Source organism: Lacerta agilis, chromosome 13, assembly GCF_009819535.1.
Source record: "Lacerta agilis isolate rLacAgi1 chromosome 13, rLacAgi1.pri, whole genome shotgun sequence".
In the NCBI taxonomy this organism is placed as follows: Eukaryota; Metazoa; Chordata; class Lepidosauria; order Squamata; family Lacertidae; genus Lacerta; species Lacerta agilis.
Genome location: NC_046324.1, coordinates 28,459,080 through 28,482,921, shown reverse-complemented (window position 1 = coordinate 28,482,921; position 23,842 = coordinate 28,459,080). Strand labels below are relative to the sequence as shown.

General features: G+C 46.5%; 1 protein-coding gene and 1 non-coding gene across 2 annotated transcripts in view; one reads left to right on the top strand and one right to left on the bottom strand.

Annotated features, from left to right (window-relative positions):
- Positions 1-5,541: 5,541 nt before the first annotated feature.
- Positions 5,542-5,648, bottom strand: LOC117057221. The gene has a single exon (XR_004427808.1). It is a non-coding gene; the product is annotated as a U6 spliceosomal RNA (small nuclear RNA).
- A 9,690-nt stretch (positions 5,649-15,338) lies between these two features.
- PRKCB (protein kinase C beta) overlaps positions 15,339-23,842 on the top strand; it is a 180,830-nt gene continuing 172,326 nt past the window's right edge. The window contains 2 exon segments of the mRNA XM_033166417.1: positions 15,339-15,563; positions 19,239-19,270. Of these exon segments, the coding sequence (XP_033022308.1) occupies positions 15,376-15,563; positions 19,239-19,270 (220 nt within the window). The 5' untranslated portion in view covers positions 15,339-15,375.

Sequence of the window (23,842 nt, the reverse complement as noted above, 5' to 3'; positions counted from 1 at the left end):
TGGGGGCGTCTTATACACGGAAAAATATGGTAAGTCCAGTCAAAGGTGACTATGGGGTTGCGGCGCTCATCTCACTTTCAGGCTGAGGGAGCTGGCATTTGTTCACAGACAGCTTTCCAAGTCATGTGGCCAGCATGACTAAACCACTTCTGGTGCAACGGGACACCATGACAGAAGCCAGAGCGCACGGAAACACCATTTACCTTCCTGCCACAGCAGTACTTATTTATCTACTTGCACTGGCGTGCTTTCGAACTGCTAGGTGAGAGCCAGTGTGGTGTAGTGGTTAAGAGCGATAGACTTGTAATCTGGTGAATCAGGTTCGCGTCTCCGCTCCTCCACATGCAGCTGCTGGGTGACCTTGGGCTAGTCACACTTCTTTGAAGTCTCTCAGCCCCACTCACCTCACAGAGTGTTTGTTGTGGAGGAGGAAGGGAAATGAGAATGTTAGCCGCTTTGAGACTCCTTTGTGTAGTGATAAAGTGGGATATCAAATACAAACTCTTCTTCCTCTTCTTCTTCTTAGGTTGGCAGGAGCTGGGACAGAGCAACAGGAGCTCACTCCGTCGCAGGGATTCAAACCGCCAACCTTCTGATCGGCAAGCCCAAGAGGCTCAGTGGTTTAGACCACAGTGCCACCCCCATCCCTTATACTTAATAGTACTAATAATACACTTAATAGTATTAATAGTACTAATAATGCATGTTGCATATCCTAAAATGGCAATTTGTAGAGCAATATGCATAGTCTATGAAGTGAGAAATAGTCCTGCCAGTGGCAAGAGAAAGGCATAGGGATGTGGCTGGCCAGAAATATTTATCTTATTGAAAAAAATGGCTTGTGCCTTTCCCACTGTTGTGTTGCAGCACCTATGGAAATAATGGATAATGGATATCTTGGTCTAGCATCCTCTTCTCACAGTGGCCAACCAGATGCCCCAGTGGGAAACCCTCAAGCAGCATTCAAGCACAAGAGCCCTCTCCCCTCCTGTGGCTTCCAGCGACTGGCATGCAGACGCATTGTTGTCTCCAGTTGCAGAAGCAGAGCATAGCCATTGTGGCTAGTAGCCACCGATAGCTGTAACCTCCATGAATTTGTCTAGCCCTCTTTTAAAGCCGTCTAGGTTGGTGACCATCACTGCCTCCTGTGGCAGTGAGTTCCATAGTTTAACTATGCATCTCATCAGAACATGTCCTAGTCCAGACATGCAAGTAGTACTCCTTTGGTCTGGTCCATGGGGAGTTTCACAAGCTTTGAGGTTTGTGTAGGACTGCAGGATTCCTGAACGTATCCTAATACAGGGTTTACCCTGATTACTATTATGATTATGGTTATTTTACCTTATCCACTCATGGCTGACTCAAATTTTACCCCAGGATTTTATGAGTGCTCATTTTGTACTGCATTATACTGCACTTTCATTTTTCCGTTGTGTCAATAAAAGAGAAATAGAGCATATTGTTAGAAGTTATCTCATTTACCTGCCAGGTTATGATAATAATGTGTTAACTGCCATTTGTCATTTTAGACGCGGGAGACTGACAGCTCTGACAAAGTTTGTTTTGCAATGAAATGGTTTCATTAATTATTTGAACCAAAAGATAGCATTCCTTATCCGTTCAAGGCAATTGTTTCTGATTTCAATATAGCGTTCTCTTTCTTCCTAATATGGACACGATGTTTGTATGCTTTTCTTTTGAAAACAACAAAGGAAGAGTTATAAATAAAAAAACCTTATCCAATGTTAAAATTTGCCTCTTAAAGCTTTCTTTCCTTTCTTAATTTATAGAGCTTAGAGTTAGCATTTGTAATCCTTGGTAGGAGACATTTTCCTTTCTGTTGTTGTCGCCTTCGGCTACAGCTGTGTTCTGCTGATTTTCATCTGCAACAAATGACCACAAACTGGAAACTGGGGGGAAAGAAGCATACCTGAAAGATAACTGATGGGAGTTCATTTCTCTGCATACACTTTGGAGCAGCCTAGTTAGCTGCTTCTGATGTAACACAGCATTGGTGCAATGAGGGTGATAAGACTGACCTAACTTGCCTGGTGTACTTGTAGGCATAACAGAGGCAACACAGGAGAAAGGCTTTCCATACCCCAAAACTAAAAGGTATAAACAACAACTATTATTGTTGTTAGTATTGTTCCTGTCACAGGGCCATCTGCTGACTGGCTGTGTCTGAAGGGCGGGGGGGGGGGGAGTTCATCATGCCCCAACAATCCAGACTTCTAAATTGATCGGTGATGTTTAAGATCCACAATTTAAGTCTTCCTGGCCCAGATTTTGTCCCAAGTCCCCCGCTCCTCTCAGAAGCAGACCTCTATACTTGGGCGTAGCCAGGATTTTTGTTAGGGGAGGCAGGCCTTTTGTTGGGGGCGGGGGCAGGGAGAACCTCAGTTTGCTATGTATTTTTATTGATTTGGAGGGCAGCTGCCCCCCCTTGCCCTCCCCCGGCTATGCCCATGCCTCCATATCATCTGGAAGTGAGGCAAGTTGACCAAAAGAGAGCCTGGCTAAACCACCCCCTGCCCAGAGTGCTGCTCCCCCTGTGCCAACGCCTCCCTTGGGTGCCCACCCTGCTTTTAGTCTTTTTTTCCTGCCTCCACCTTTTCCACCACCCTCCTCCTTATGAAGCGCTTCTGTTGCTATGGAGATGCCGATGTCATGAATATGAATAAAACCAGGGTTTCAAATGTTTGGATGCGTGCTTGTAATTTCTGGGCAGAGATGACAGCAATAGAGGATGAAGGTCAGGGGGGGGCTGGATTAGGCATAGAATGGTAGAACAGTAGAAAGTTGGTAGAACAGTTGGAAGGGGACACCAAAGGCCATCTAGTCCAATGCAGGAATCACAGCTAAAGGATCCCTGGCATGTAGCCACCCAGTGGCATCTTCAGATTATCTTCAGGTAGGGCTGAGAAAGACTCCTTGCCTGAAAACCTGGAGAGCTGCTGCCAGTGTACATAATACAGTGGTCCAGATGGATTCGAGATCTGACTCAGTACAATGCATAATCTTCCTGATCCAGGAATGGGAAGGAATTGAGGCAGCTCCCTTTAGATAGGGAAGGAAAGCAGAATGTTCATTCTCACCCCTTGGAGAAAAAGGTGGGATACAGATGCATAGACAGACAGACAGACAGACAGACAGACAGACAGACAACAGATTAGGGTGTGCAATTTAAAGCAGGCAAATTGGGTGACTTTCCCATCTTATTTTATTAATTCATTTAATAAAAGTTATACACTGCTTTCTCGCAAACAAACAAACAAACAAACTCAAAACGATTTACCAAAAAACGATATAGCAATAAAGTTATCAATACGAAAACTTAACAACAATCATTTCACACTTTTAAAATAACAATAAACTGAAAATAAATTAAAACCACATGAACCCTCTGAACAGGCTTGCTTAAACAAAAATGTTTTCAGCAGCTGCCGAGAAGAGTACAGTGAAGGCGCCAGCCTCGTGTCAACAGGCAGGGAGTTCCAAAGTGTAGGTGCTACCACGCTAAAAGACTGATTTCTTACAAATGTGGAACGAGGATTATGCGGCACCCGTGGCAGTGCCAGTTCTGCAGAACAAAGCTGTTTGAGTGGGCGTATATGGGGTAACTCTTGTGCTATGTCCAACGACAATAGTCTGCTGCTGCACGCTAACTTTGAGTAAGGTTCGAGTCTTCAGTAACACTCCAAACACTCCTGTTATCACAGGCATTGTGCAAAAGACGAATGTCAGAAACCTTTCATGGAGGGTATTGCAACTGTCCTGCCTGTCAGAGAAGGCAAACTAATCAAGCCATAACGAGCACCTCAACTGATGGCGTTAATTGGTCCCATGTTGCCCGTCTTCCACAAACTACATGTGGCTGTTATTGTTTTGCATATGTCATGTCATGGGATTTCTGATGCTCAGATGATAATTGCCCAGGCAAGCTAAATTTTTGCATTGCATGATGGGAAGGCAGGTTCTACCCCCCCTACCCCCCATTTCCTATTCTTACAGCTCACACACCCACTTCCCACCTCTGATTTTTTTTAATTCTGGCCTCTCCTCTGTTTCCTAGAAAGAGCAGGTAATTAGAGAATTAACTCCCTTATTTAATTATTGACCCAGAGCGTCAGCGAAGATCTTTATAAGAGAGCTTTGCTGGAAAACAAAGCACGGCTGATTTTTCTTGAAGGCAGGCGGGGGGATGCTTCTCTTTCCCCCTAACAACCAGCGCACATGCTGCCTTTGTCAGATTGCCGCCTTCACATCAGAAGCGGGTCGGGCACAAAAGTTCCCGGCACTTTGTCGGAAAAGCAACAGGATGATTTAATTATAAACAAACTCCCACAGAGAGGAATTCACCAGGCATTTTCACCAAGAGCTGGAGAGAGGGGATGTGAGGCAGTCTGAAATGCAAACAAAGGTCTGGAGAAGAGCAAAGGTTGCCAACTTTCTTCCCCTGTTTTGTTTACCAGCCTGTCTTCCTGTGCAGCTCATTGAATTGCAGCTTGATCTGCAGGCCTGAGCAGATGATGCTGATGTTCTTCTCTATGACAGGAAAAGTTTATGCCTCGAGAATTAAGCCTCTCATCAAAGGCATAGGAACAGGCCAGGCCAGTTTTTCTCCTAGTCATTTAGCAACACAAGGAGGAGGAGATGGACACTCACATACTTGACTGAGCTGAGAATTTGGGTGGCTTGCCTTCAAAATTTAGTGCAATGGGATAAGTGTCAAATGGCCCTTAAATTGCAACTGACTGGATCCACTTTTTTGTGTTGCTCAGAAGTCCCAAGGACTGGACCAACTGGTCTTTTTTTTCCCCCTCAAAGGAATTTATTGGTATTTGAACAAAATACAAGAAAAAAAAATACATACACAATACAATACAACCTACAAAATACAAGACAAAAGAAAACTAATACAATACATAAAAACACACCTAAAACAACAAAAAAGAAAAAACCTACCTTACATTTAAACACTTATTTAACATTTTAATCTTATTTCTAATCTTACTTGGGGGACTTCCTCACGCCCTCTCTTCTGCGTTCATTTCAAATATACTATAGTAACTTTGTAACACCTTTAACTCTTCTTTTAAAACTAATCTTAATCCTTATCTAACATCTTATATCTATCACATTCTTCTTAACAAAAATACAGAAAATACAAAAAATCACAATTCTATCTTCTTATATTCTATTTTAAACTAACATTTTAATGCTATCGCCTATAATGTCCACTGGTTTCAATTTCAGATATTTAACTTTTCACGTCGTTTCAAATATTCTTTAAACTTCTTCCAGTCTTCTTGCACCTTCTCCTCCCTCTGGTCTCGGAGTTTCGCGGTCAGTTCTGCGAGTTCCATATACTCAATTAACTTCATCTGCCAGTCTTCCACTGTTGGTAGTTCTTCCCTTTTCCAGTTTTTAGCAATTAACATCCTAGCAGCTGTTGTGGCATACATAAAAAAATATTCTGTCTTTGTTTGGGATCTCATGGTTGGTCATGCCCAGCAGAAAGGCCTCTGGTTTCTTAGTAAAAATATGGAACGCTTCACGAATTTGCGTGTCATCCTTGCGCAGGGGCCATGCTAATCTTCTCTGTATCGTTCCAATTTTAGTATATGTGCTGCCGAAGCGAGCACTGACTGGACCAACTGGTCATGCTAGTTTGCCTTTTATGGATGTCATGTACCAAATGCAATATTCCACGCACTCTACTTCCCTGAGGAACAGGGGTGTAGCAAGGGGGGCGTAGGGGGCGGACCGCCCCATGTTCCATAATGGAGGGTGTGACAAATTATCAAAGGACAATTACTGCCCTACTAGGACAGTTCATAAAAACTTTTTTTTGAAAATGCCTGCTCCAAAGGTCTTATCTTACTATACTAGGGATTATATAGCTATATATGAAATTTCATGCATATCGGTTAATATCTTGATCCTCCTCCACCAAAATAGCTGTTTACTTGGCTGTTTTCCTATGTCGTGAAGGCTGAAATTTCAGTTCAGTGGAGCACTTACTGTTCCCAACCCTAACCCTGTGGAAAGCCATCTAATTAGACTTTAATTTGATTTTGAGAGGTTTTTAGGAAGTAATTTAATTATTGTTCGATTTTATACCAATGTTATGTATCTGATGTTAGCCACCCTGAGCCCGACTTCGGCCGGGGAGGGCGGGATATAAATAAAAGTTTATTATTATTATTACTTGTTATTATTCCTTTGTAAGAAAATATGAAATAACGTAAAACCATTTTTGTAGGGGGGGGAATAAATGGGGGGGTGACAATAAATTTTCCACACCGGGTACCACCTGACCTTTCTATGCCTCTGCTCTGCTGAGGAACTTCCACTTAAGGCAACCTTAAGGGAACCACTTTCCATGTTAGGAGAAAGGAGGACTTCCTGGATTATTATTATTTTTGTCACAGCTGCTGAGTTGCAGGTGCACATGTTGCATATGAGGGAGCAATCACCGAGGGCCTTCCGGTGGTTCCCTCATCTGTGAGAAGTGAGGTTACAGGGAACCAGGCACAGGGCTTTCTCAGTAGTGGCGCCCACCCTGTGGAACGCCCTCCCACCAGATTTCAAGGAAATAAATAACTACCTGACTTTAAGAAGACATCTAAAGGCAGCCCTGTTTAGGGAAGTTTTTATGTTTGATGTTTTATTGTGTTTTTAATATCCTGTTGGAAGCCACCCAGAGTGGCTGGGGAGGCCCGCCCAGATGGGCAGGGTATAAGTAATTTATTATTATTATTATTATTATTATTATTATTATTATTATTATTATTATTACGAATCTAGCCCCAAAGCAGAAGCAAATGCCCTTGAACCACAATGACCCCTCACTTTTGCAATAATAATAATAATAATAATAATAATAATAATAATAATCCCTTATACCTATTCAGGAGCAGAAGGAACTATAGGGTCCATCATTGGGCAGTGAAAGATAGGCGTGCCTGGCGTGCTCTGGTCCATGGGGTCATGAAGAGTCGGACACGACTGAATGACTGAACAACAACAAATGAAGCATCTGTATCAGCCAGATCTGCTGCAAACCAGCTTACACCAACCTGGTGCTCTCCAAATGCTATCAGGCCCAGGAAGCACAGCTGTAGCCCAAACCATCTGGAGGGCACCAGGTTGGAGAAATCTGGTTCAAACTTGAGGAGCCTGGCCCTCTGCCTTTCCCTTCCAGTGCCAACAAGTTGACTTCAGACAAGCACAAGTTGCAGAGAGCCCCACCCCTTCGGAGTGGGTTTGGGTATGTCCAGTCCCTGCTACCCTTAGGCAGGCAGGCAGGGCTGACCGCCAGCCAATTCTTCCCAGGCTGATAACAGCAGATGTTTCCTTAGCAGATTGAAGGGCTGCATGTTTCCCATGCAGTGCCCTTTAAAAGGAGATAATCCCTGATGGTAAATTGTGAGGTGGCGAATGAGGAGAGGCCAGTCCATTCCCTATGCCTGGCGCCTGGCTGAGCTCTGGGCATGGGCTGGGAGTGTGGCTGAAAAATGCAGAGGGAAGACATCAAAGTGCCAAATGGTCATAGTGAATAATTTTGGCAGAAATAGATGCTTTGGACTGGACCCATCTTCTAGCAAGCTGGTTAACAAGAAGTCCATGGCCACAAACTTTCAGGGTGCAATTCTATGTTTATGGTTTGCTGTTGAAAGGGACATAAAATCTCCTGCCTAAGGAATGCCCATTATGTCAGCGAAGTTCTCCTTTCTATGCTCTATGCATGCCCTGGGGCCAGGAAGATACAGCACCTTCCTGTCACCTCTCTTCTCTCCCTGGGTGGCATTTATATCCTGGAATTGGTGTGCTATTATTTGAGTGCTGACAAGTGACAGGCACCTTGTGATGAACATCCCAGGCTGAGCAAGCCCCAGATATTGGGGCGGGGCGGGTGGAGGCTGGCTGCTCTGCTGATATAGCAGCAGCAGCAGCAGCAGCAGCAGCAGCAGCAGCATCTCTCTCTCCCACTGCCCCCAGTTTAATTGGAGCACACGCTTGCTTGCGCACTTTGCAGAAAAGAAAAGAAACAGAGAGAGAGAGAGAGAGAGAGAGAGAGAGAGAGAGGAAAGCCCTCTTTAAAAATGCCAGGATGCGAAATTGCCATGTTTTCAATTAGTAGAACGGAAATGTTTTAAATCTCTTCTTAAATACAGAAACAACAATCATGGGCCTTTTTGCCACAGTATTGGGTGTAAATGTAAAAACTGACATTTTCAGAGGGAAATTAATGTTTGAGGTGACATTTTGAATTGAGGGAAATCTTGGTGTACTTTGAAATGTCACTTTCTTGATTCTCCCCTTCATTTTCTTCCTTGGTTAAAGGAACTCCCGCAAGGGGGGGGGGGCTACATACATTGGGCTGAGTGGTCACAGCCAAGTGCCTTCTCTTTCTGCATCTGTGAAATGTAAGTAAACCGGGATCCCTTCCTCACAGTGTAGCCTGGAAAATGATCAAGAGGGGAACCAAGGCGGCATTCAGTTCTAAGAGTCCAGTTCCAAGGGCTGCTTGGACAGAATTTCTGCTGGGCATGCAACCAACCTTTCATGTCTGGTTTTTTATTATTATTAATATTTATTTATTTATTTATTTTTTTAAAAAAACTTATTAAGAATTTCAAAACAAATATTTTGGGAAGATTTGGGAAGGAGGTGCAAGACTCTGGCAGGGTCCTAGAGCCCTCCCACCTCCTCCCCAAAGCTGAGAAAATGCTAATAGGCTTTGGGAAGTAGGCAGGAGGTCTCTAGGACACTGCCAGAGCCCCTATGCTTCCTTTCCAAAGCCCAGCACCATTCTTACCTGGCTTTGGAAAGGCAGTGCAACTGCTTGGGGGGGGGGCACATCAAATATTGCTGAGGGCTGCCAAAAATGCAGGATCTCATTGCCGGCATATGTTACGTTACTTTACTGCTATGAATGAGCAAATCCGTCAATTCTAATTTCTCAGTTTTCCTGTTTTCCACATCCATTTGTGATTTTTTTTTTTAAAAAAAAGTCTCCGTGAAAATTCAGTAGCTTTTTAGTGGCAATGTCTCATGTACACATTTTTAAAATACAATTCCACCTGGTATGCACAATTTTGCAAAGTAATTCCTCCTCATATAATGTATTTTGGGGGATGTTATTTTCACTATTATATGCATTCCAAGGACACCTTATTCTAGTACAGTGGTACCTTGGTTCTCAAACATAATCTGTTCCAAAAGTCTGTTTGACTTCCGAAACGTTCGAAAACCAAGGCACAGTTTCCAATTGGCACAGGCGCCCTGGAAACAATAGCTGACAACTGCACTGGGCTTCCAAAAAATGTTCAAAAACCGGAAAATTTCTGGGATTTCAGCATTCAGGAGCCGAAATGTCCGAGTACCAAGGCATTCAAGAACCAAGGTTCCACCGTATATGCATTTTCACATGCATTCCCCTGCTAGAGAGCTGCACTGCAGAATTCAGAGAAGTGCAGATTTAGATGGATGGCTTTGTCTTTCGGTTCGAGTGTCATATGGAAAACTCTGAATTTAGGAAGATTCCCCTTGAAAAACTGCAGACTGAATTGACTTCCTCCACCACCCCTATCTGATGCAGCAGCCCAAAAGCATGATACAATATCGAAGCAGTGCAAGGTGCTTGCTCTTGATCCTAGCATTGCTCTGCCTTGACAGCAGACCTGGAGAACAGCACAAGAAAGAGAGATCATTTGCTCAGGGGGAATATTTCAGCTGAAGAGCACCCTGTCGACAACATCAGGCACTGAATGAGGTTTATTCCCCCTCCCACATCTTTCCACACCTCCCAAGTCCATAGTTGCCCTGTGCTTCATCTATTGGTGTTTATGTCTTCCTCTGAAGAGTCATGTATGAGTTGTTTTCTGAGGCAGGAAGAAGCCTGCCTGGATGGATCAATAGCCTCATCTGAGATGACAAACCCTTTATTCCTATTATCTCCCCCACCTCCCCCCTCTCTCTCAATGTTCACCAAGGGGATGGTGAGAGACAATGACTTATCCTGACCTTCCCCTGTGAGATCTGCCATGTCTCCTTCCTCTTCTTCAATGGGTATATAAGGCTGCTCGGGATAGAACTAGATGTAATGGAAGTCATGACACTGACACTAATTTTATTTATTTATAAGCATATTTGCACGCGCGCACACACACACACAGACAGTGGTTTACAACAGTAAACGAGAGAGAAATGCGCAGTCTTTGCTGATGATTTCCTGCTGTACAGGCATGCAGCTGCTGCTATCACCACTGCTTCATATCCTTGTGCAAGCAATCAGGTTGCAGTGTTGGTGCATCTGCAGTTGGAAGTTGAGAGCACGCTCTTACATGCCAGATTCTTCTGGCACCAGCCAGTGAGGGACAGCAACGGGTTCCTGAGCAACAAGCACCAATTGCACCATTATAATTTTGCCCTTGGTGCTAAGGCTCCAGCGAAACGCTGCCAGTTCTGCAGGAAAACCTCTTGCATTCCAGATTACAGTGGTACCTCTAGTTACGAACTTAATTTGTTCCGGAGGTCCGTTCTTGACCTGAAACTGTTCTTAACTAGAGGCGTGCTTTCACTAATGGGGCTTCTTGCTGCCATTGCGCTGCCGGCACACGATTTCCGTTCTCATCCTGGGGCAAAGTTCTCAACTCGAGATAACTCTTCCAGGTTAGCGGAGTTTGTAACCTGAAGCATTTGTAACTCGAGGTACCACTGTATCAGGGGACCCCCCTTACAAACGTCACTCCAAGACCCCCTTTCTGATTTGGTTTCTTCGAAAGAGAGCAAGCGCCCGAGTCGGCTTTGTTCGTTCTCGACTTTCAAGGGAAGCTTGCTAGAAAGCCCCCTTCATTATTTATTGACTAGGATGGAAGCAGCTTGAACCCAAGGCATAATCACAATGCCTCAATGAGATGGCAAACAGCGCTTGCTCTTTTAACAAACCGTCTCTCCTTCCCCGGGCACATGGGCACTGCTGTGCGGATCAATGGTGGGGATGGTGGCAGAGAGAAGAAGAGAAGATCTCGTGGGCTGAAATTATCTCTCACTCCCACTCAGCAAAGTGGAGCTGTCAAGAGAGTTCTTGCATCTATGAGTGTGCTTTTCTGTGATAATGCCACGATTGTCATTCTCAGTCTTTTGTCTTGAAGGCTGCTTCAGGCACGGTAGGTCAGTCTTGCTGAAGCCTCTTTCGCCATCCTTTTAGGGCCTCCCCTTAGGACACCTCTAAGCAGAGCTGTGTTTGAAGGAGGAGGAGGGCTGCCAACTACCTCCTCACCCCCAAAATATGGTCTCATACCCAGGGGCGGAGGAAGGGGGTGAGGTGGGGGGTGGTCCACCCTAGGTGTCATCACTGAGGGGGGTGACAAAAATGCTGGGCGGCACTCACCATGGGGCCTGCAGTGCGCCCGAGCCACGTGTCTCTCCTGGAAGTGACGTGGTGGCTTGGGCGTGCGCAGGCTCCACGCTGCCCAAACTCTCTGCCTGCTGCCTTCCCCCCGGCTGTAGGGCAGCTGAATGGGAGGAGGCAGGCAGACTCCTCAGAGGCCCCGTGAAGCATCCTGCCCTGGCTGGCCCCGCCCTGTGGGTGGGTGGCCCCGCCCCAGGCACAGGACACGTGCGCTGCCCCAAGCACCCGATCGGCTTGCTCCACCACTGCTCATACCCTCCAACATTACTCCAGTGAAAATAGGGACGTCCAATTCCACAACAACAACAACAACAACAACAACAACAATTTTACTCTTCATGCCCCACTCATCTGACTGCATTGCCCCAGCCATTCTTGGCGGCTTCCAACATATATAAAAACATAAGAAAACATAAAACATTTTTTTAAAAAAACCTTCCATTTACAGGGCTGCCTTCAGATGGCTTTGGGATTGTATAACTCCATACTCACCAACATTTCTCCAAATGAAAACGGGACGTCTCAAGGAAAAGCAGGACATTCTGGGATCAAATCAGAAACTGGGACGGCTTCTGTAAATCTGGGACTGTCCCTGGAAAATAGAAGAGTCTGTGGTCTGCCTTGCTCACCTGCTCTAAGCAGCAGCTCAATCTTCATAAAGCAGGAAATGCACCTCTTCATGGTGATAACCTTCATCACCTGTAAAAACTGGACAGGACCAGCCTGTAAAACACCTGGGTACCTTCATAAGAGCATAAGAATTTGCCCTGGTGGATTAGGCCAAGGGCGACCTGTCTGATATAGTCCAGGGTCCTGTTCTCACAGGAGCCCACCTGATGCCCCAAAGGGAAGCCTGCAAGCAGGACCTGAGCACAAGGGCACTCTGCCCGCCAGCAATCCCCAGCAGCTGGTATGCTGAGACATGATGGCTTGGCAGCAGAGGTGCAGTCAACAAGAGCCTTCTCCTCCTAGTTGCCATCAATGGCCTTCTTCTCCATCCTCTTGTGAAACAGGTGGCTGCTTTTTCAATAAGCATACTGTGATCCAAATTTTGTTTTGTCGCTTGTCACACGGAGGTCATGGGCTTCTTGCAGAACCAGGGGTGGGTGGCGGGGAGACACGCACATGCGCACTCCCCGTGCACATCTAGCCCACAAGGCTAGATGAAAATGGGACCTGCTTCACACATGCAGATAATCTGAGCACTTAACTTGCTCCTGATAACATCAGTCACCCAATGAAGCTGAATGTAGGAAGCTACAGGGCAGACCAAAGGAAGTCCTTTTTCATGCAGTGCCTAGTTAAACTATGGAACTCCACAGTGGTGGCCACCAGCCTGGATGGCTTTAGAAGAGGATGGGACAAATTCATGCAGGATTAAGCTCTGAATGACTTCTACTTATGCTGGCTATGATTTCCCTCTAGTGTTGGAGGCAGTAATGCTTCTAAATATCAGTTGCTGGAAACCACAGGAGGGGAGGGCTGCTCTTGTGCTCAGGTCCTGTTTGCGGGATTCCCACTGCGGCATCTGGTTGGCCACTGTGTGAGAACAGGATGCTGGACTACATGGGGTCATTGGCCTGATCCAGCAGGTTAAGTTCTTATGCTGATATTGAGATGTATAAGACTTGACGGATTGTTTGAGCAAAATACTTATGTTCCGATATGCGAGATTGGATGCCAGGCCGAGATCAGGCAGCCCTTATGGAAGGAAGAAGCCTCGGCCAAAGAAGATGATAAAGAAGAAGACTGACAAAATAAAATACTGAATTGTGCAGGACAAATTATTACAAAAAAGGCAACTGTTCAGTGCATATTTTTAAAGCTTTGTGTATAGATCCTTACATTGGTATAACTTTTGAAAGCCACTTGTAATAAGATGAAGATTTTAAAATTGGATTGTTAAGTATATACTGTATAGTTTTGTGGACATGCATGAACAAATATATTATAATGGAACCAAGAAGGGGAGTGGAGGGAAGTTGACCAAAAATTTATGGTTTAATATGGTTATGATATCCTTCCCCCCCCCCCGGTTTTTTCTTTTTCCTTTTTCTTTTTCGTTTTGTTATATTTGGAAAATCAATAAAATGTTACCAAAAAAGAAAATAAAATAAAAGTTATTATGCTGATATGAATAGGGAATGAAGGATAATGCCTTTGAGCCTACCAAACCCTCCTGCATCCAGAGACCAGTGGAAGTTGGATCACATGGTTAAGGAAACATACTTTCCTCTTGCAACTAAGAAACAAGACCTGTGGCAAAGTTGTAGCTTTTACTGCTGTCATAGAATCAGATGGCGTTTCTGTTTAGGGGCCAGCAAGCCAGGTGTCACAGACAGCCGGGTAAACAGGTGCAGTATTCCTAGCAGCACCCACACTTGGGAACTCCCTGCCTATTGACACCGTATTTTTTTTAGCTTATTAACGATTTTAATTAATTACTGATAAGTTCACTGTTTCATTCTTTTTCATAAACCACTTTGATTGTAAATAGATACATCAAAGTGGTTTATGAAAAAGAATGAAATAGTGAACTTATCAGTAATTAATTAAAATCATTAATAAGCTAAGAAAAATATGGTGTCAATAGGCAGGGAGTTCCCAAGTGTGGGTGCTGCTAGTCTGAAAGATTGATTTCATACCCACTATAAATCATTCCCTTCCATTGTCAATGTTTGGGTTGTGAATGTTTCGCTGCTTAGGCAGCCAAAACAGCTCTGCCCTCTCACAAGAAGTGGCATGCAGTGGAGAGGGTGAGGACCAGCCGGCATGAGAGGCTCAGCTCGGTCCTGCCCAGCTCTGGCTGGAGTTGGATTCTGCAGATCCAACACCAGCAGACTCAGTTGGGGGTGTTTAGAGTAGTTAAAAATATATTGAGAAAGAAAACCCAAACTGCAAAGGGGAATGGAATGGAATGTGGACTGGCTGTTGGGAGAAGGAAAAGGAGAAAAGAAAAACTGTGTGTGATGTGGGAGATGGAATGGAGTATCCTGGAAAAGGCCATGTCTGTGGAACAGTGAACAGCAATAACATCAAGAGTCTGGCTGCTGGATCAGACCACATGTCCAGCTAGTAGCCTAGAATTCTGTTCTCAGTGGCCAACAAGATGCCCATTATGGGAAGTCCCAAAGTAGGACCTGTGCACAACAGCAATCTTCCCATTTGTGATTCGCAGCTCCACCTCTTCAGAGGCATTGAATCATAGAACTGTAGAGTTGGAAGGGACCCCCAAGGGTCATCTAGTCCAACCCCCTGCAATGCAGGAACCATGGCACCTCCAAGGTGGGAGGCAGCACATAGCCGCACTGCAACATTTTGTTGCTGTTCCCTCTTGCAAAGAGACACATTCTAAGAAGCTCGGATCCCAGGGCTCAAAATGCAGACACTCTCCCTCCCTCTCTCCTTCCCAAACGCCCTTGCTGCTGTGAGAGGTGCACTCTGCATGTGCTCAGAGGCACTCGGGGTCTTCCAACGCCCTACCCCTACTGGGCATCCTAATATTTTGAGCCTGAGAAACAGGCCTTGGAGGAGGAGAAGGAAGATAAAGCAAGAAGAGGCCCCCACCGCCGCGCATCCGGAAGACGATCTGCAAAACATATCGAGGGGGCGTGGGCGGGGCCGGCACGGCCAGAGCTCGGGTGGGCGTGTCCTCAGGCTCCGCGGGGCGGAGCCTGGCGACGCCAGCCCAACAAAAAGCGAAAAGGGAGCGAGCGAGTGGGCGGGACCCGGCATGCAGAGGAGGGGGCGGGGCCGGCGGGCGCGATTGGCTCCGGCGCTGGCTCTGCCCAGCTGTGGCCAGAGGTGTCGCGCAACGCAGCAGCAGCTTCAGCACCAGCATCAGCAGCAGCAGCGCGGAGAGGAGGCGCCGCGGCATCCTTGCAGCAGCAGCGGCGGCGGTGGCGGCGGCGGCGGCGGCAGCAGCAGCAGGCTGGGCTGCGGGAGGGACCATGGCCGATCCAGCGGCGGCTGCGACGGCGGGGGCGCCGTCCGGGTCCGAGGGTGAAGACGGCCCGGTGCGCTTCGCCCGCAAAGGCGCGCTCCGCCAGAAGAACGTGCACGAGGTCAAGAACCACAAGTTCACCGCCCGCTTCTTCAAGCAGCCCACCTTCTGCAGCCACTGCACCGACTTCATCTGGTGAGCAGAGCAGCCCCCCCCCCAAGGCCAGGGCGGCAGGAGGGTGGGGAACCCCACTTGCTCGGCATCTCCCCCCTCCGATCTTCGGCTGTGCCACCCCTCCCTTGCCTTTGCTGAGCTGGGGTCCCCTCCCCCTATCGAGGGACGCCCCCTTGGCACCAGGCACCCTGGAGGATATGAAGAAGGGCTTCCTCTTCCTCTCTTCCCCGCTGTCCCAGGGCAAGCGAGCTCCCTTCTCCACTTAGCCTGGCCTCGGATCCTCCCCCTATCTCCCCTGTCCCCCTTTTCAGGGCTGCAGCCCCCGAGCCGTGCGATGCGCCTTAGGACCCCCCCCCCCAATCCAGCGGACCTCGCTTGCAGCTTTTAGTCATCATTTCTTCTTGCCAGCTCCTTTCCCGGGGGGGGGGCTCCCTCCCAACTTGCACCCGTCGTTGTACTCTAGGGTTGGGGGAGTGCCTCCCCCCGTCCCTAAAATCTCCCCCCAGATATGAGAAGATGGGCACCAAGCTCTCTCTGTTTCACACCCTGTCAAAGGGAGATCGCCTTCCTGTTGCAACCTTTAGCTGGAGTTTTTCTCCCTGGAGGGCCCCCTTCCTGCAGGATTCAGATGAGTCCTTTCCACCCACCCACCTACCTTTGCTGCCTGGGGCCCCTTCAGAGAGGTACCACCTCCACCAGCTGCATGAATGCAGCAAGCCACCTCTGAATTGGCTGTGTAGTCTCTGTGACTATGTTCACTGGCAATGACCCCCTAAGTACCGTAGATTCTAAGACCCCCACCCACTTCTTTCTGTTGAGAGACTCCCCCTCCATCATCGTTTTCAAAACACGCATCCTGTCCCAGCATAAAAGACCCCAGGAGAAAGCTCCTTTCATCCTCTCTGTCAGATGCCACTGAGAACTGACCGACCCAGGTTTATTATTATTTTTTATTGCCCCATCCATACTGCAAAACATTTCCCACCATATTGGCCTTTCCCATAAAGTGCCTTCCTGCCTCATTGTGCCCCTCTTCCCATTTCAGCATGCAAGGGTATCCCCTCTCTGATGATATTGGACCTGGCAGGATATCTGCAATAAGGCCCCCACCCTTCCATCATTATTGGATGCCCCAACCCATATCCTACTTCACAGTTCCATGCACCCCATGGAGAAACATCCAGTGGCCAACAAGTAGCTAGCCATGGTGAATCCCACTCACTTTCTACCTCTCTCCATCCATTGTGGAATTAGCTTAACAAGGTCTCCTCTCAGTCATGAATTCACTAGGTGGCCAGTCATAGGCAAACCACTCCCTTTAACACACACACACACACACACAATATGTAGTAATGACTCTGACAATTGTGTGTGTGAACACTTTGGCTACTCTAAAGCACCATACAATGTAATAATAGAATAGAAGAGTTGGAAGGGACCCAATGGGCCATCTAGTCCAACCTCAGCAAATCACAATGGCCAAGGTGCTTATCTGGGGCCCCATCTCTGGGGGTAGTGAAACTGCCCTCCATATTTGTAGATTTGATTTATTCCTGAATTCTGTGGGGTGAAAGTCCCACTTAGGGAGGAAGGCAGGGAAGGGAGAGGCTTTGGGGTCATTGGAGGCAGGGTATGCAGAAATTGGAAGTGGGATGTTATTGAGCATGTCCAGAGTGCCTTTATCTTTTCACCAAGTAATGGCACCTGGATTCACATGGATCTGAGACTAGGGAGAGAACAGTTGTGGAGCAGGGGCAGATTGACTTCAGTCTTGTAAGAAGGATTCATTCTTTTTAAAAAAAAACCAAACAACCACCCACACTAGAATTTTTGTGGTCCACCAATGTGGGGTGTATTTGCAAAGCAAGAATGAATATTTGGGATATGCTGGCAGTTAAAGCATAACAAAGCTGTGCTCAGTGAACCCAAGTATGGAGGACACCAAGGTCCACCGTTCACAGAATCATAGAATTGTAGAGTTGAAAGGGACCTTGAGGAACATCATCCAACCCCCTGCAATGCAGGAATCTCAACTAGATCATACATGATAGATGGCCATCCATCCTCTGCTTTAAAATTCCCAGGGAAGGAGAATTCACCACCTCTCATGGGAGCCTGTTCCACTGTTGCATCTCCTTCCTTGTAACTTGAATCCATTGCTTTGGGTCCTACCCTCCGGAGCAGCAGAAAACAAGCTTGCTCCATCTTCCATGTGATGGCCCTTAAGATGTTTGAGGAGGCTATTGTATCATCTCTCAGTCTCCTCTTTTTCAGGTTAAACATTCCTCCCTCCCTCAACCATTCCTCATAAGGCTTGGCTTCCAGATGCTTGCTCACCTTGGTCTCCAGCCACTACATATATTCCAGCTTGTCAGTATCCTTCTTGAATTGTGGTGCCCAGAACTGGACACAGTATTCTAGATGTGGTCTGACCAAGGCAGAATAGAACAGGACTATGACTTCCCTTGATCTGGACACTATGCTTCTGTTGATAAAGCACTAGAATAGCATTAGCTTTTTTCCCCTGCTGCATCACACTGTTGACTCATGTTAAGCTTGTGGTCTATATTGCTGGGTTTGAGTGTGAGTCTTATTTTAGCAAAGATCCCATCAAGTGATGTGCAACAAGGTTCTCTCTCTGCACAGGGTCTTGGAGAGCTGCTGCCAGCCATAGTATCTCAGGCTGATGAAAGCTGTAGTCCCAAACAGCTGGAGGGCACCAGGTTGTGGAAGGCTGGCATAAACATCATCTCTGACCTGGCAGAAGGCAGTTTCCTAGGTTTGTTAGGCTAGCAAGTGGGCCTCAGTCTCCCTCCTGCCAGCTCTGCTCTGGAGCAAAGACTGTCAGTTCTGGACAAACTTCAGACCCTGCAAAGGCCCCAGGAGGCAGTGATGGCCACCAACTTGGATGACTTTCAAAGAGGATTGGACAAATTAATGGAGAAAGAGAAGGCTATTGGTGGATCCTAGCCACAATGGCCAATGCCATGTCCTGCCTCTGTAGTTGGAGGCAGCAATGCTTATGAATGCCAGTTGCTGGGAACTACAGAAGGGGAGAGGGCTCTTGTGCTCAAATCCTGCTTGCTGGTTTGGCTACTGAGAGCAGGTTTCTGGACTAGGTGGGCCACCAGCCTGATCCAGCAGGGCTCTTCTGATGCTCTTTTGGAACCTCCAGGCCCAGAGGCAGTCTATCTAGGTACAGTATATAGGTTTTCAAAGGCATTTTGCCACTGTGAGAACGGGATGCAGGACAAGATAGGCTCTTGGATTGATCCAACAAGCTATTCTTAAGTTATTAAAGGCAAATCCAGTTGCACACTCCTTTTTTGAGGCATGCATCCTATCTGGAGGCTCTGATCTATTGGGGAGCACGGGAAACCAGGCACTAAGGTTCCTTTTTTAAAAAGCCCCCTTATGAGGAAATACTTTTTTTTCTACCCTCCGCCCCCATCTTCTTATCTCCCCATCCCACCATCAGTGTCACTAGAGCTTGAGAACTTCTGTTGGGCATTGTTAGGGAACAATCAGGTCTCCCCCCCTTTTTTTGGAGTGGGGAGGGCAGTTGCTGCTTGGAAGGCCTGGAGCTACAGAAGCTGGGACTGCAGTGCTTGTGGTAGAAAAGTGAATGTTTGGGTTTGTGGGTTTGTGCGCACACACACACACACTCCTTAACTTGGTGTTTTTTCTCTCTTGCAGGGGGTTTGGCAAGCAAGGGTTCCAGTGTCAAGGTGAGTTGCACCACTATATGCATGAGTGAGTGAGTGAGTGAGTGTGTGCGTGTCTGGATGTGGTGTCCCAAAAGACCTGAGTTCAAGTCCAGCCTTGCTGGAGGCAGAGACCCAAACCTCTTTTAAGTGGTGGGGCTTCTCAGCTGTTGAAGAAGTAAGGCAGAAGCAAGCCCCCATAACCCTGTAAATTGGAGTCAAGGTCTTGCCTCTTAGGAAGGAAGGAAGGAAGGAAGGAAGGAAGGACTCTTATGATTGGTGTGCATGTGTCTCTGTGTTACATCATTTGTTTCTACCCTATAACATAACCACTTGTCTTCTTACTGTGGCAAAAGGGGCAACCACTTTGTGGGTACTGGGTCTTGGAAGGCTAATGTGTTGTACACCCCCCTTGTATTGCAGTATATATATCAGAGCTATGTAAATAAGTAAGAGTCCTGAGCCAGCTTGCCTGCCCCCTCAGCACCATATCCAAATTGAGTGGTTTGGACCTAGCCCTGGAACCTGTTTGAATATTTTTTTAATGAGTGTTGGCCTGACTGAGATTCAGGTTGCGAGCTGGGGCGCCCTTCCACCCCCTTGAGCTCTCCTGCGTGGCAACCGGCAGCCCCAGTTCTTCTGCACCCTCCACGTTGCCAGCTCCTTGGCCGTAAGATGTGACTGATTGGCTGCCGACACCATCAGGATGTGGGAGGCGGGTGGTGAGGCCGAAGGGGGAAGTGGGTGATGTGTTGATGTGACAGTCCAAATGTTGGGCTTCCTTTTTTCTCGGTGTCAAATCGCGTTGCAAAGGGGGTGGGGTGGGAGTGGGGACTGCTTTGGACGTGTTGTACTTTTGTTTTTATCAGTCTTTCATGAGGAAATGGGCAGAAGGAAGGGTCCAAACTGAAGGTTGATAAAGTCTTAAAAGAGAAACTGACAGCTTGCATGGGTCGGAGTGACTCTGGGTTTTCGTTTTGCTTTCCAAAGGTGCAATTTCCAGTTCCGATTGTTTTGTGGTAGCGTTCAAGGTGCAGTTGAGTGCAACACTGGAGGAAACATGAGGTGTATATCCTTAGACTGTGCAGTGCACAATGCAGATTAACCCTATTTCATTATACTCTTTTTTTGCCTTAATCAAACCATCCCCAACCTAGTGCCCACCAGATGTTTTGGACCGCAGCTCCCATCTGCCCCCAAACATCTGGAGGGACCTGGTTGTCTTAATCAAATCCTGATAAACCTCACAAGGTGATGAGTTTATTTTATGTGGCTTCCACTTTGCCTGCTGTCTGTCTCCGCTTCATTGCAAGGTGATGATTTTGTTCTGTTGTGAGCTGCTTTTGAATGGTATGTGGGTGAGAGGCAGGGTATACTTTCAGGAAATAAATAAAAGGATGATTTCCTCCAATTTCGCAACTGCAAGTTCATGGATGAAGTATGAATTTTAATCAGAACGAGTGTCTGCAAGTGTGGAATTGCAGAGGGGTGGTTGATCCAGAAAAAAGCAGCCCCTTATAAATCTTGATGCATATGCAGAGGGCGTGGAACCCTATTTTATCTAAGAAAGATCATGGGTTTAAATAAGACACAACATGTCAAAGTATGCAGAGTGATCTTGTGTGATAACTTGTCAGGAGGTGCTGTTGCCATTTAACAGTATATCCCTTGGAAGAAGAAAAGTCATAAATTAAGAATTAATTTGTAGGTCGCAGAAGGTTTCCTTTTCATATGTAATCTTCTTTGGAAATATTGCTTTAGCCACAAAATGGAGGAAATAGAGGTTCTCTTCTAAACAAAGACAGTAAGAATGCTGTATTTAAACACAGTAAATAGTTTTTATCTCTTCTCCCCACCCCACCAGGTGTTTAAGGAGATTGGGCAATGCTTTTAAATCAATAGCTTCCCAGTTTTTGTTACTAGAGCTGAATGAATGCAGCTGAAGCACTTTATAGATTGTGTGTACAAAGCTGGGTCTGCATGAGATACTTTGTGGATTAAATAACTCAATGTTGTCCTACCTCCACTTCACGCAGTCTTTAAAGACTTGAAAGGCATATTAAATTTCGACAGATTAAGGTCTGCTGATGCTTAAAAATAAGGGAGTTTCTACTGTTTTAAATGACAAAACTATCATCTCTTTGAATGATATGGCTGTGAGTTTTTCATGTGTTCTTGATGTTGTATCTTCATTATTCAGTGAAAGGAGCTGAATTTGATTTTTTGGGGGGTGGGGTCCTCCTTATCTCCAGTTACAGTTTTGAAGCATTGTTTTGGGGCTCCTTTTGGCTTCACTTCCCCTCGCCCACATGTTGTTGTTGTTCAGTCGTTCAGTCGTGTCCGACTCCTCGTGACCCCGTGGACCAGAGCACGCCAGGCACGCCTATCCTTCACTGCCTCCCGCAGTTTGGCCAAACTCATGTTAGCAGCTTCGAGAACACTGTCCAACCATCTCATCCTCTGTCGTCCCCTTCTCCTTGTGCCCTCCATCTTTCCCAACATCAGGGTCTTTTCCAGGGAGTCTTCTCTTCTCATGAAGTGGCCAAAGTACTGGAGCCTCAACTTCAGGATCTGTCCTTCTAGTGAGCACTCAGGGCCGATTTCCTTGAGAATGGATAGGTTTGATCTTCTCAAGAGTCTCCTCCAGCACCATAATTCAAAAGCATCAATTCTTCGGCTATCAGCCCACATACACACACCTGATTTGAGATTTTGTATAGCTTTGACCCATCCCTGCTGAATGACAGTTGAAGCCTGGTTGTGGGTGGCTTTGAGATAAGAAGGTGGGCCCCCCACCTTGCTGCTGACCTTTCTGAAACCTTGTGCATCTTCCACAGACACAATTCTCAGAAACTTGCACCCCGTACAGTTGGGTCCAGGATACCTCATGGACTGCCTAATCTCTTATGTTCCACTCCAATCACTCGAGTCTTCAGGGGAGTCACTGTTAGTGGTCCCCCGTGGATCAGAGGCGTGGCTCATACCCACCAGGATCATAGACATGGTTTTATGGTGCTCCCCAATGCTTTTTTCCCCTCTAAAAAAATGTTTAGGGGTACTCTCAATTTCCTACTCATATTGAAATACTGCCCCTCAATGAGGCCAAACTTGAATTCACAAAATGTTTAGGGGTATGTATACCCCTGCGCTCCCCCACCCCCCAGAAAAAAACTCCTTTCCAGTTGAAATCAGACAAGTGTCAAAAAGCGGTCAAAGGCGGGCAATTCCAAAGTTTTGGTGCTGCCACGCTAAATGATCTTACAGCCGTGGATAAGTGTTACGATGCATCTGTAAGAGTGCCAGTTCCGCAGTTCAAGTGGTTGAGAGTGTATAAGTCAGTCCTGCAAGGAAACCCTTTGGAGGGAATAATAATAATAAAAATAAAATAAAAATAATATAATTTATTATTTATACCCTGCCCATCGGGCTGGGTTTCCCCTACCACACTCTGGGCGGCTTCCAACAGAATATTAAAATGCAATAGTCTATTAAACATTAAAAACGTCCCTAAACAGGGCTGCCTTGAGATGTCTTCTAAAAGTCTCTTTGTTTCCAAATCTTAAATGGAACCTGGAACACAGTTAATTTAAAGGATCGTGAGCTAATACAATAGAAACAGGCTGTGTCTTTTGAGTTCCTGTCTTGCTGCCTGCCTCAGCGTAGCTCCTTCCTGGTCTTGTCATTGTCCCCCAAGTGAAAAGCCATGGATCAGAGAGCTGATGGTTCCCAACATCTCTGGGAACATGACGCCAAAACGATTCCAGCAGGGGTCAGTGCTTGGAAAGCTGGTGCAACCCAATTCCTGCTCATGTCTCTGTATATCTTCCTTTGAACTGGTATTTAATGCCTTGGACCAGGCGCTGTGCTGCTGAATCAGTCCAGGGTTGCCTCCTTGTATCAGCCTGAGTCAAGCACAGCAAGGATGGAGTCTGTAGCATCTGGTTGGGCGCTAGGCTGGGGAAAGCTGCCTTAGGAATCGAATCGCTATAATGATTCAATTAGCCATCGATTTAAAACCAGAGAGTTTATGGTATCAGCTTTTGTGCTTTATCTTTTGCAATGGGGCCCTTGGTTAGAGGAAGGGAAGAGGAGCTGCGTTTATTCACAGGTGTGGGAAGATGGTGGGGCTGCTAATGCAATTTGGGTTTTCACACCTCCTGAAAGAATATGCAAACTAAAGATTAAGAACCTACAAAGAACTTGCTGAATCTGGGCAGTGGCCCATCTAGCCACATCCTGCCCAGCCAGTGGCCAAAGCACAGCTCTCCTTGGAAATTCACCCCTCTCTGAATTTTGTGTTGCAGTTTTCCAACCAAGAATGGGTGCAAAAATGCATCCGTTCAGGAAAAGAACGTATCAGGTGTATTGTATTGGGGAAATGTGTGCATTAGGTCTGAATTGCATACGAAGGTTTTTACTTGCACTAAATGCTGTCAAACGTTCATGAGAACTTTTGAAAAACAGCAACTTACAATTTGATGCAGAAAATTTGCAGAACTGAACTTTAGACTGGGGGAAAAAACGAGAAACTGAAACAGTTGTCCACACCTAGCTACGAGTGCTGTCTGGGTAGAGGAAAGGGGTCCAACTCCAGAG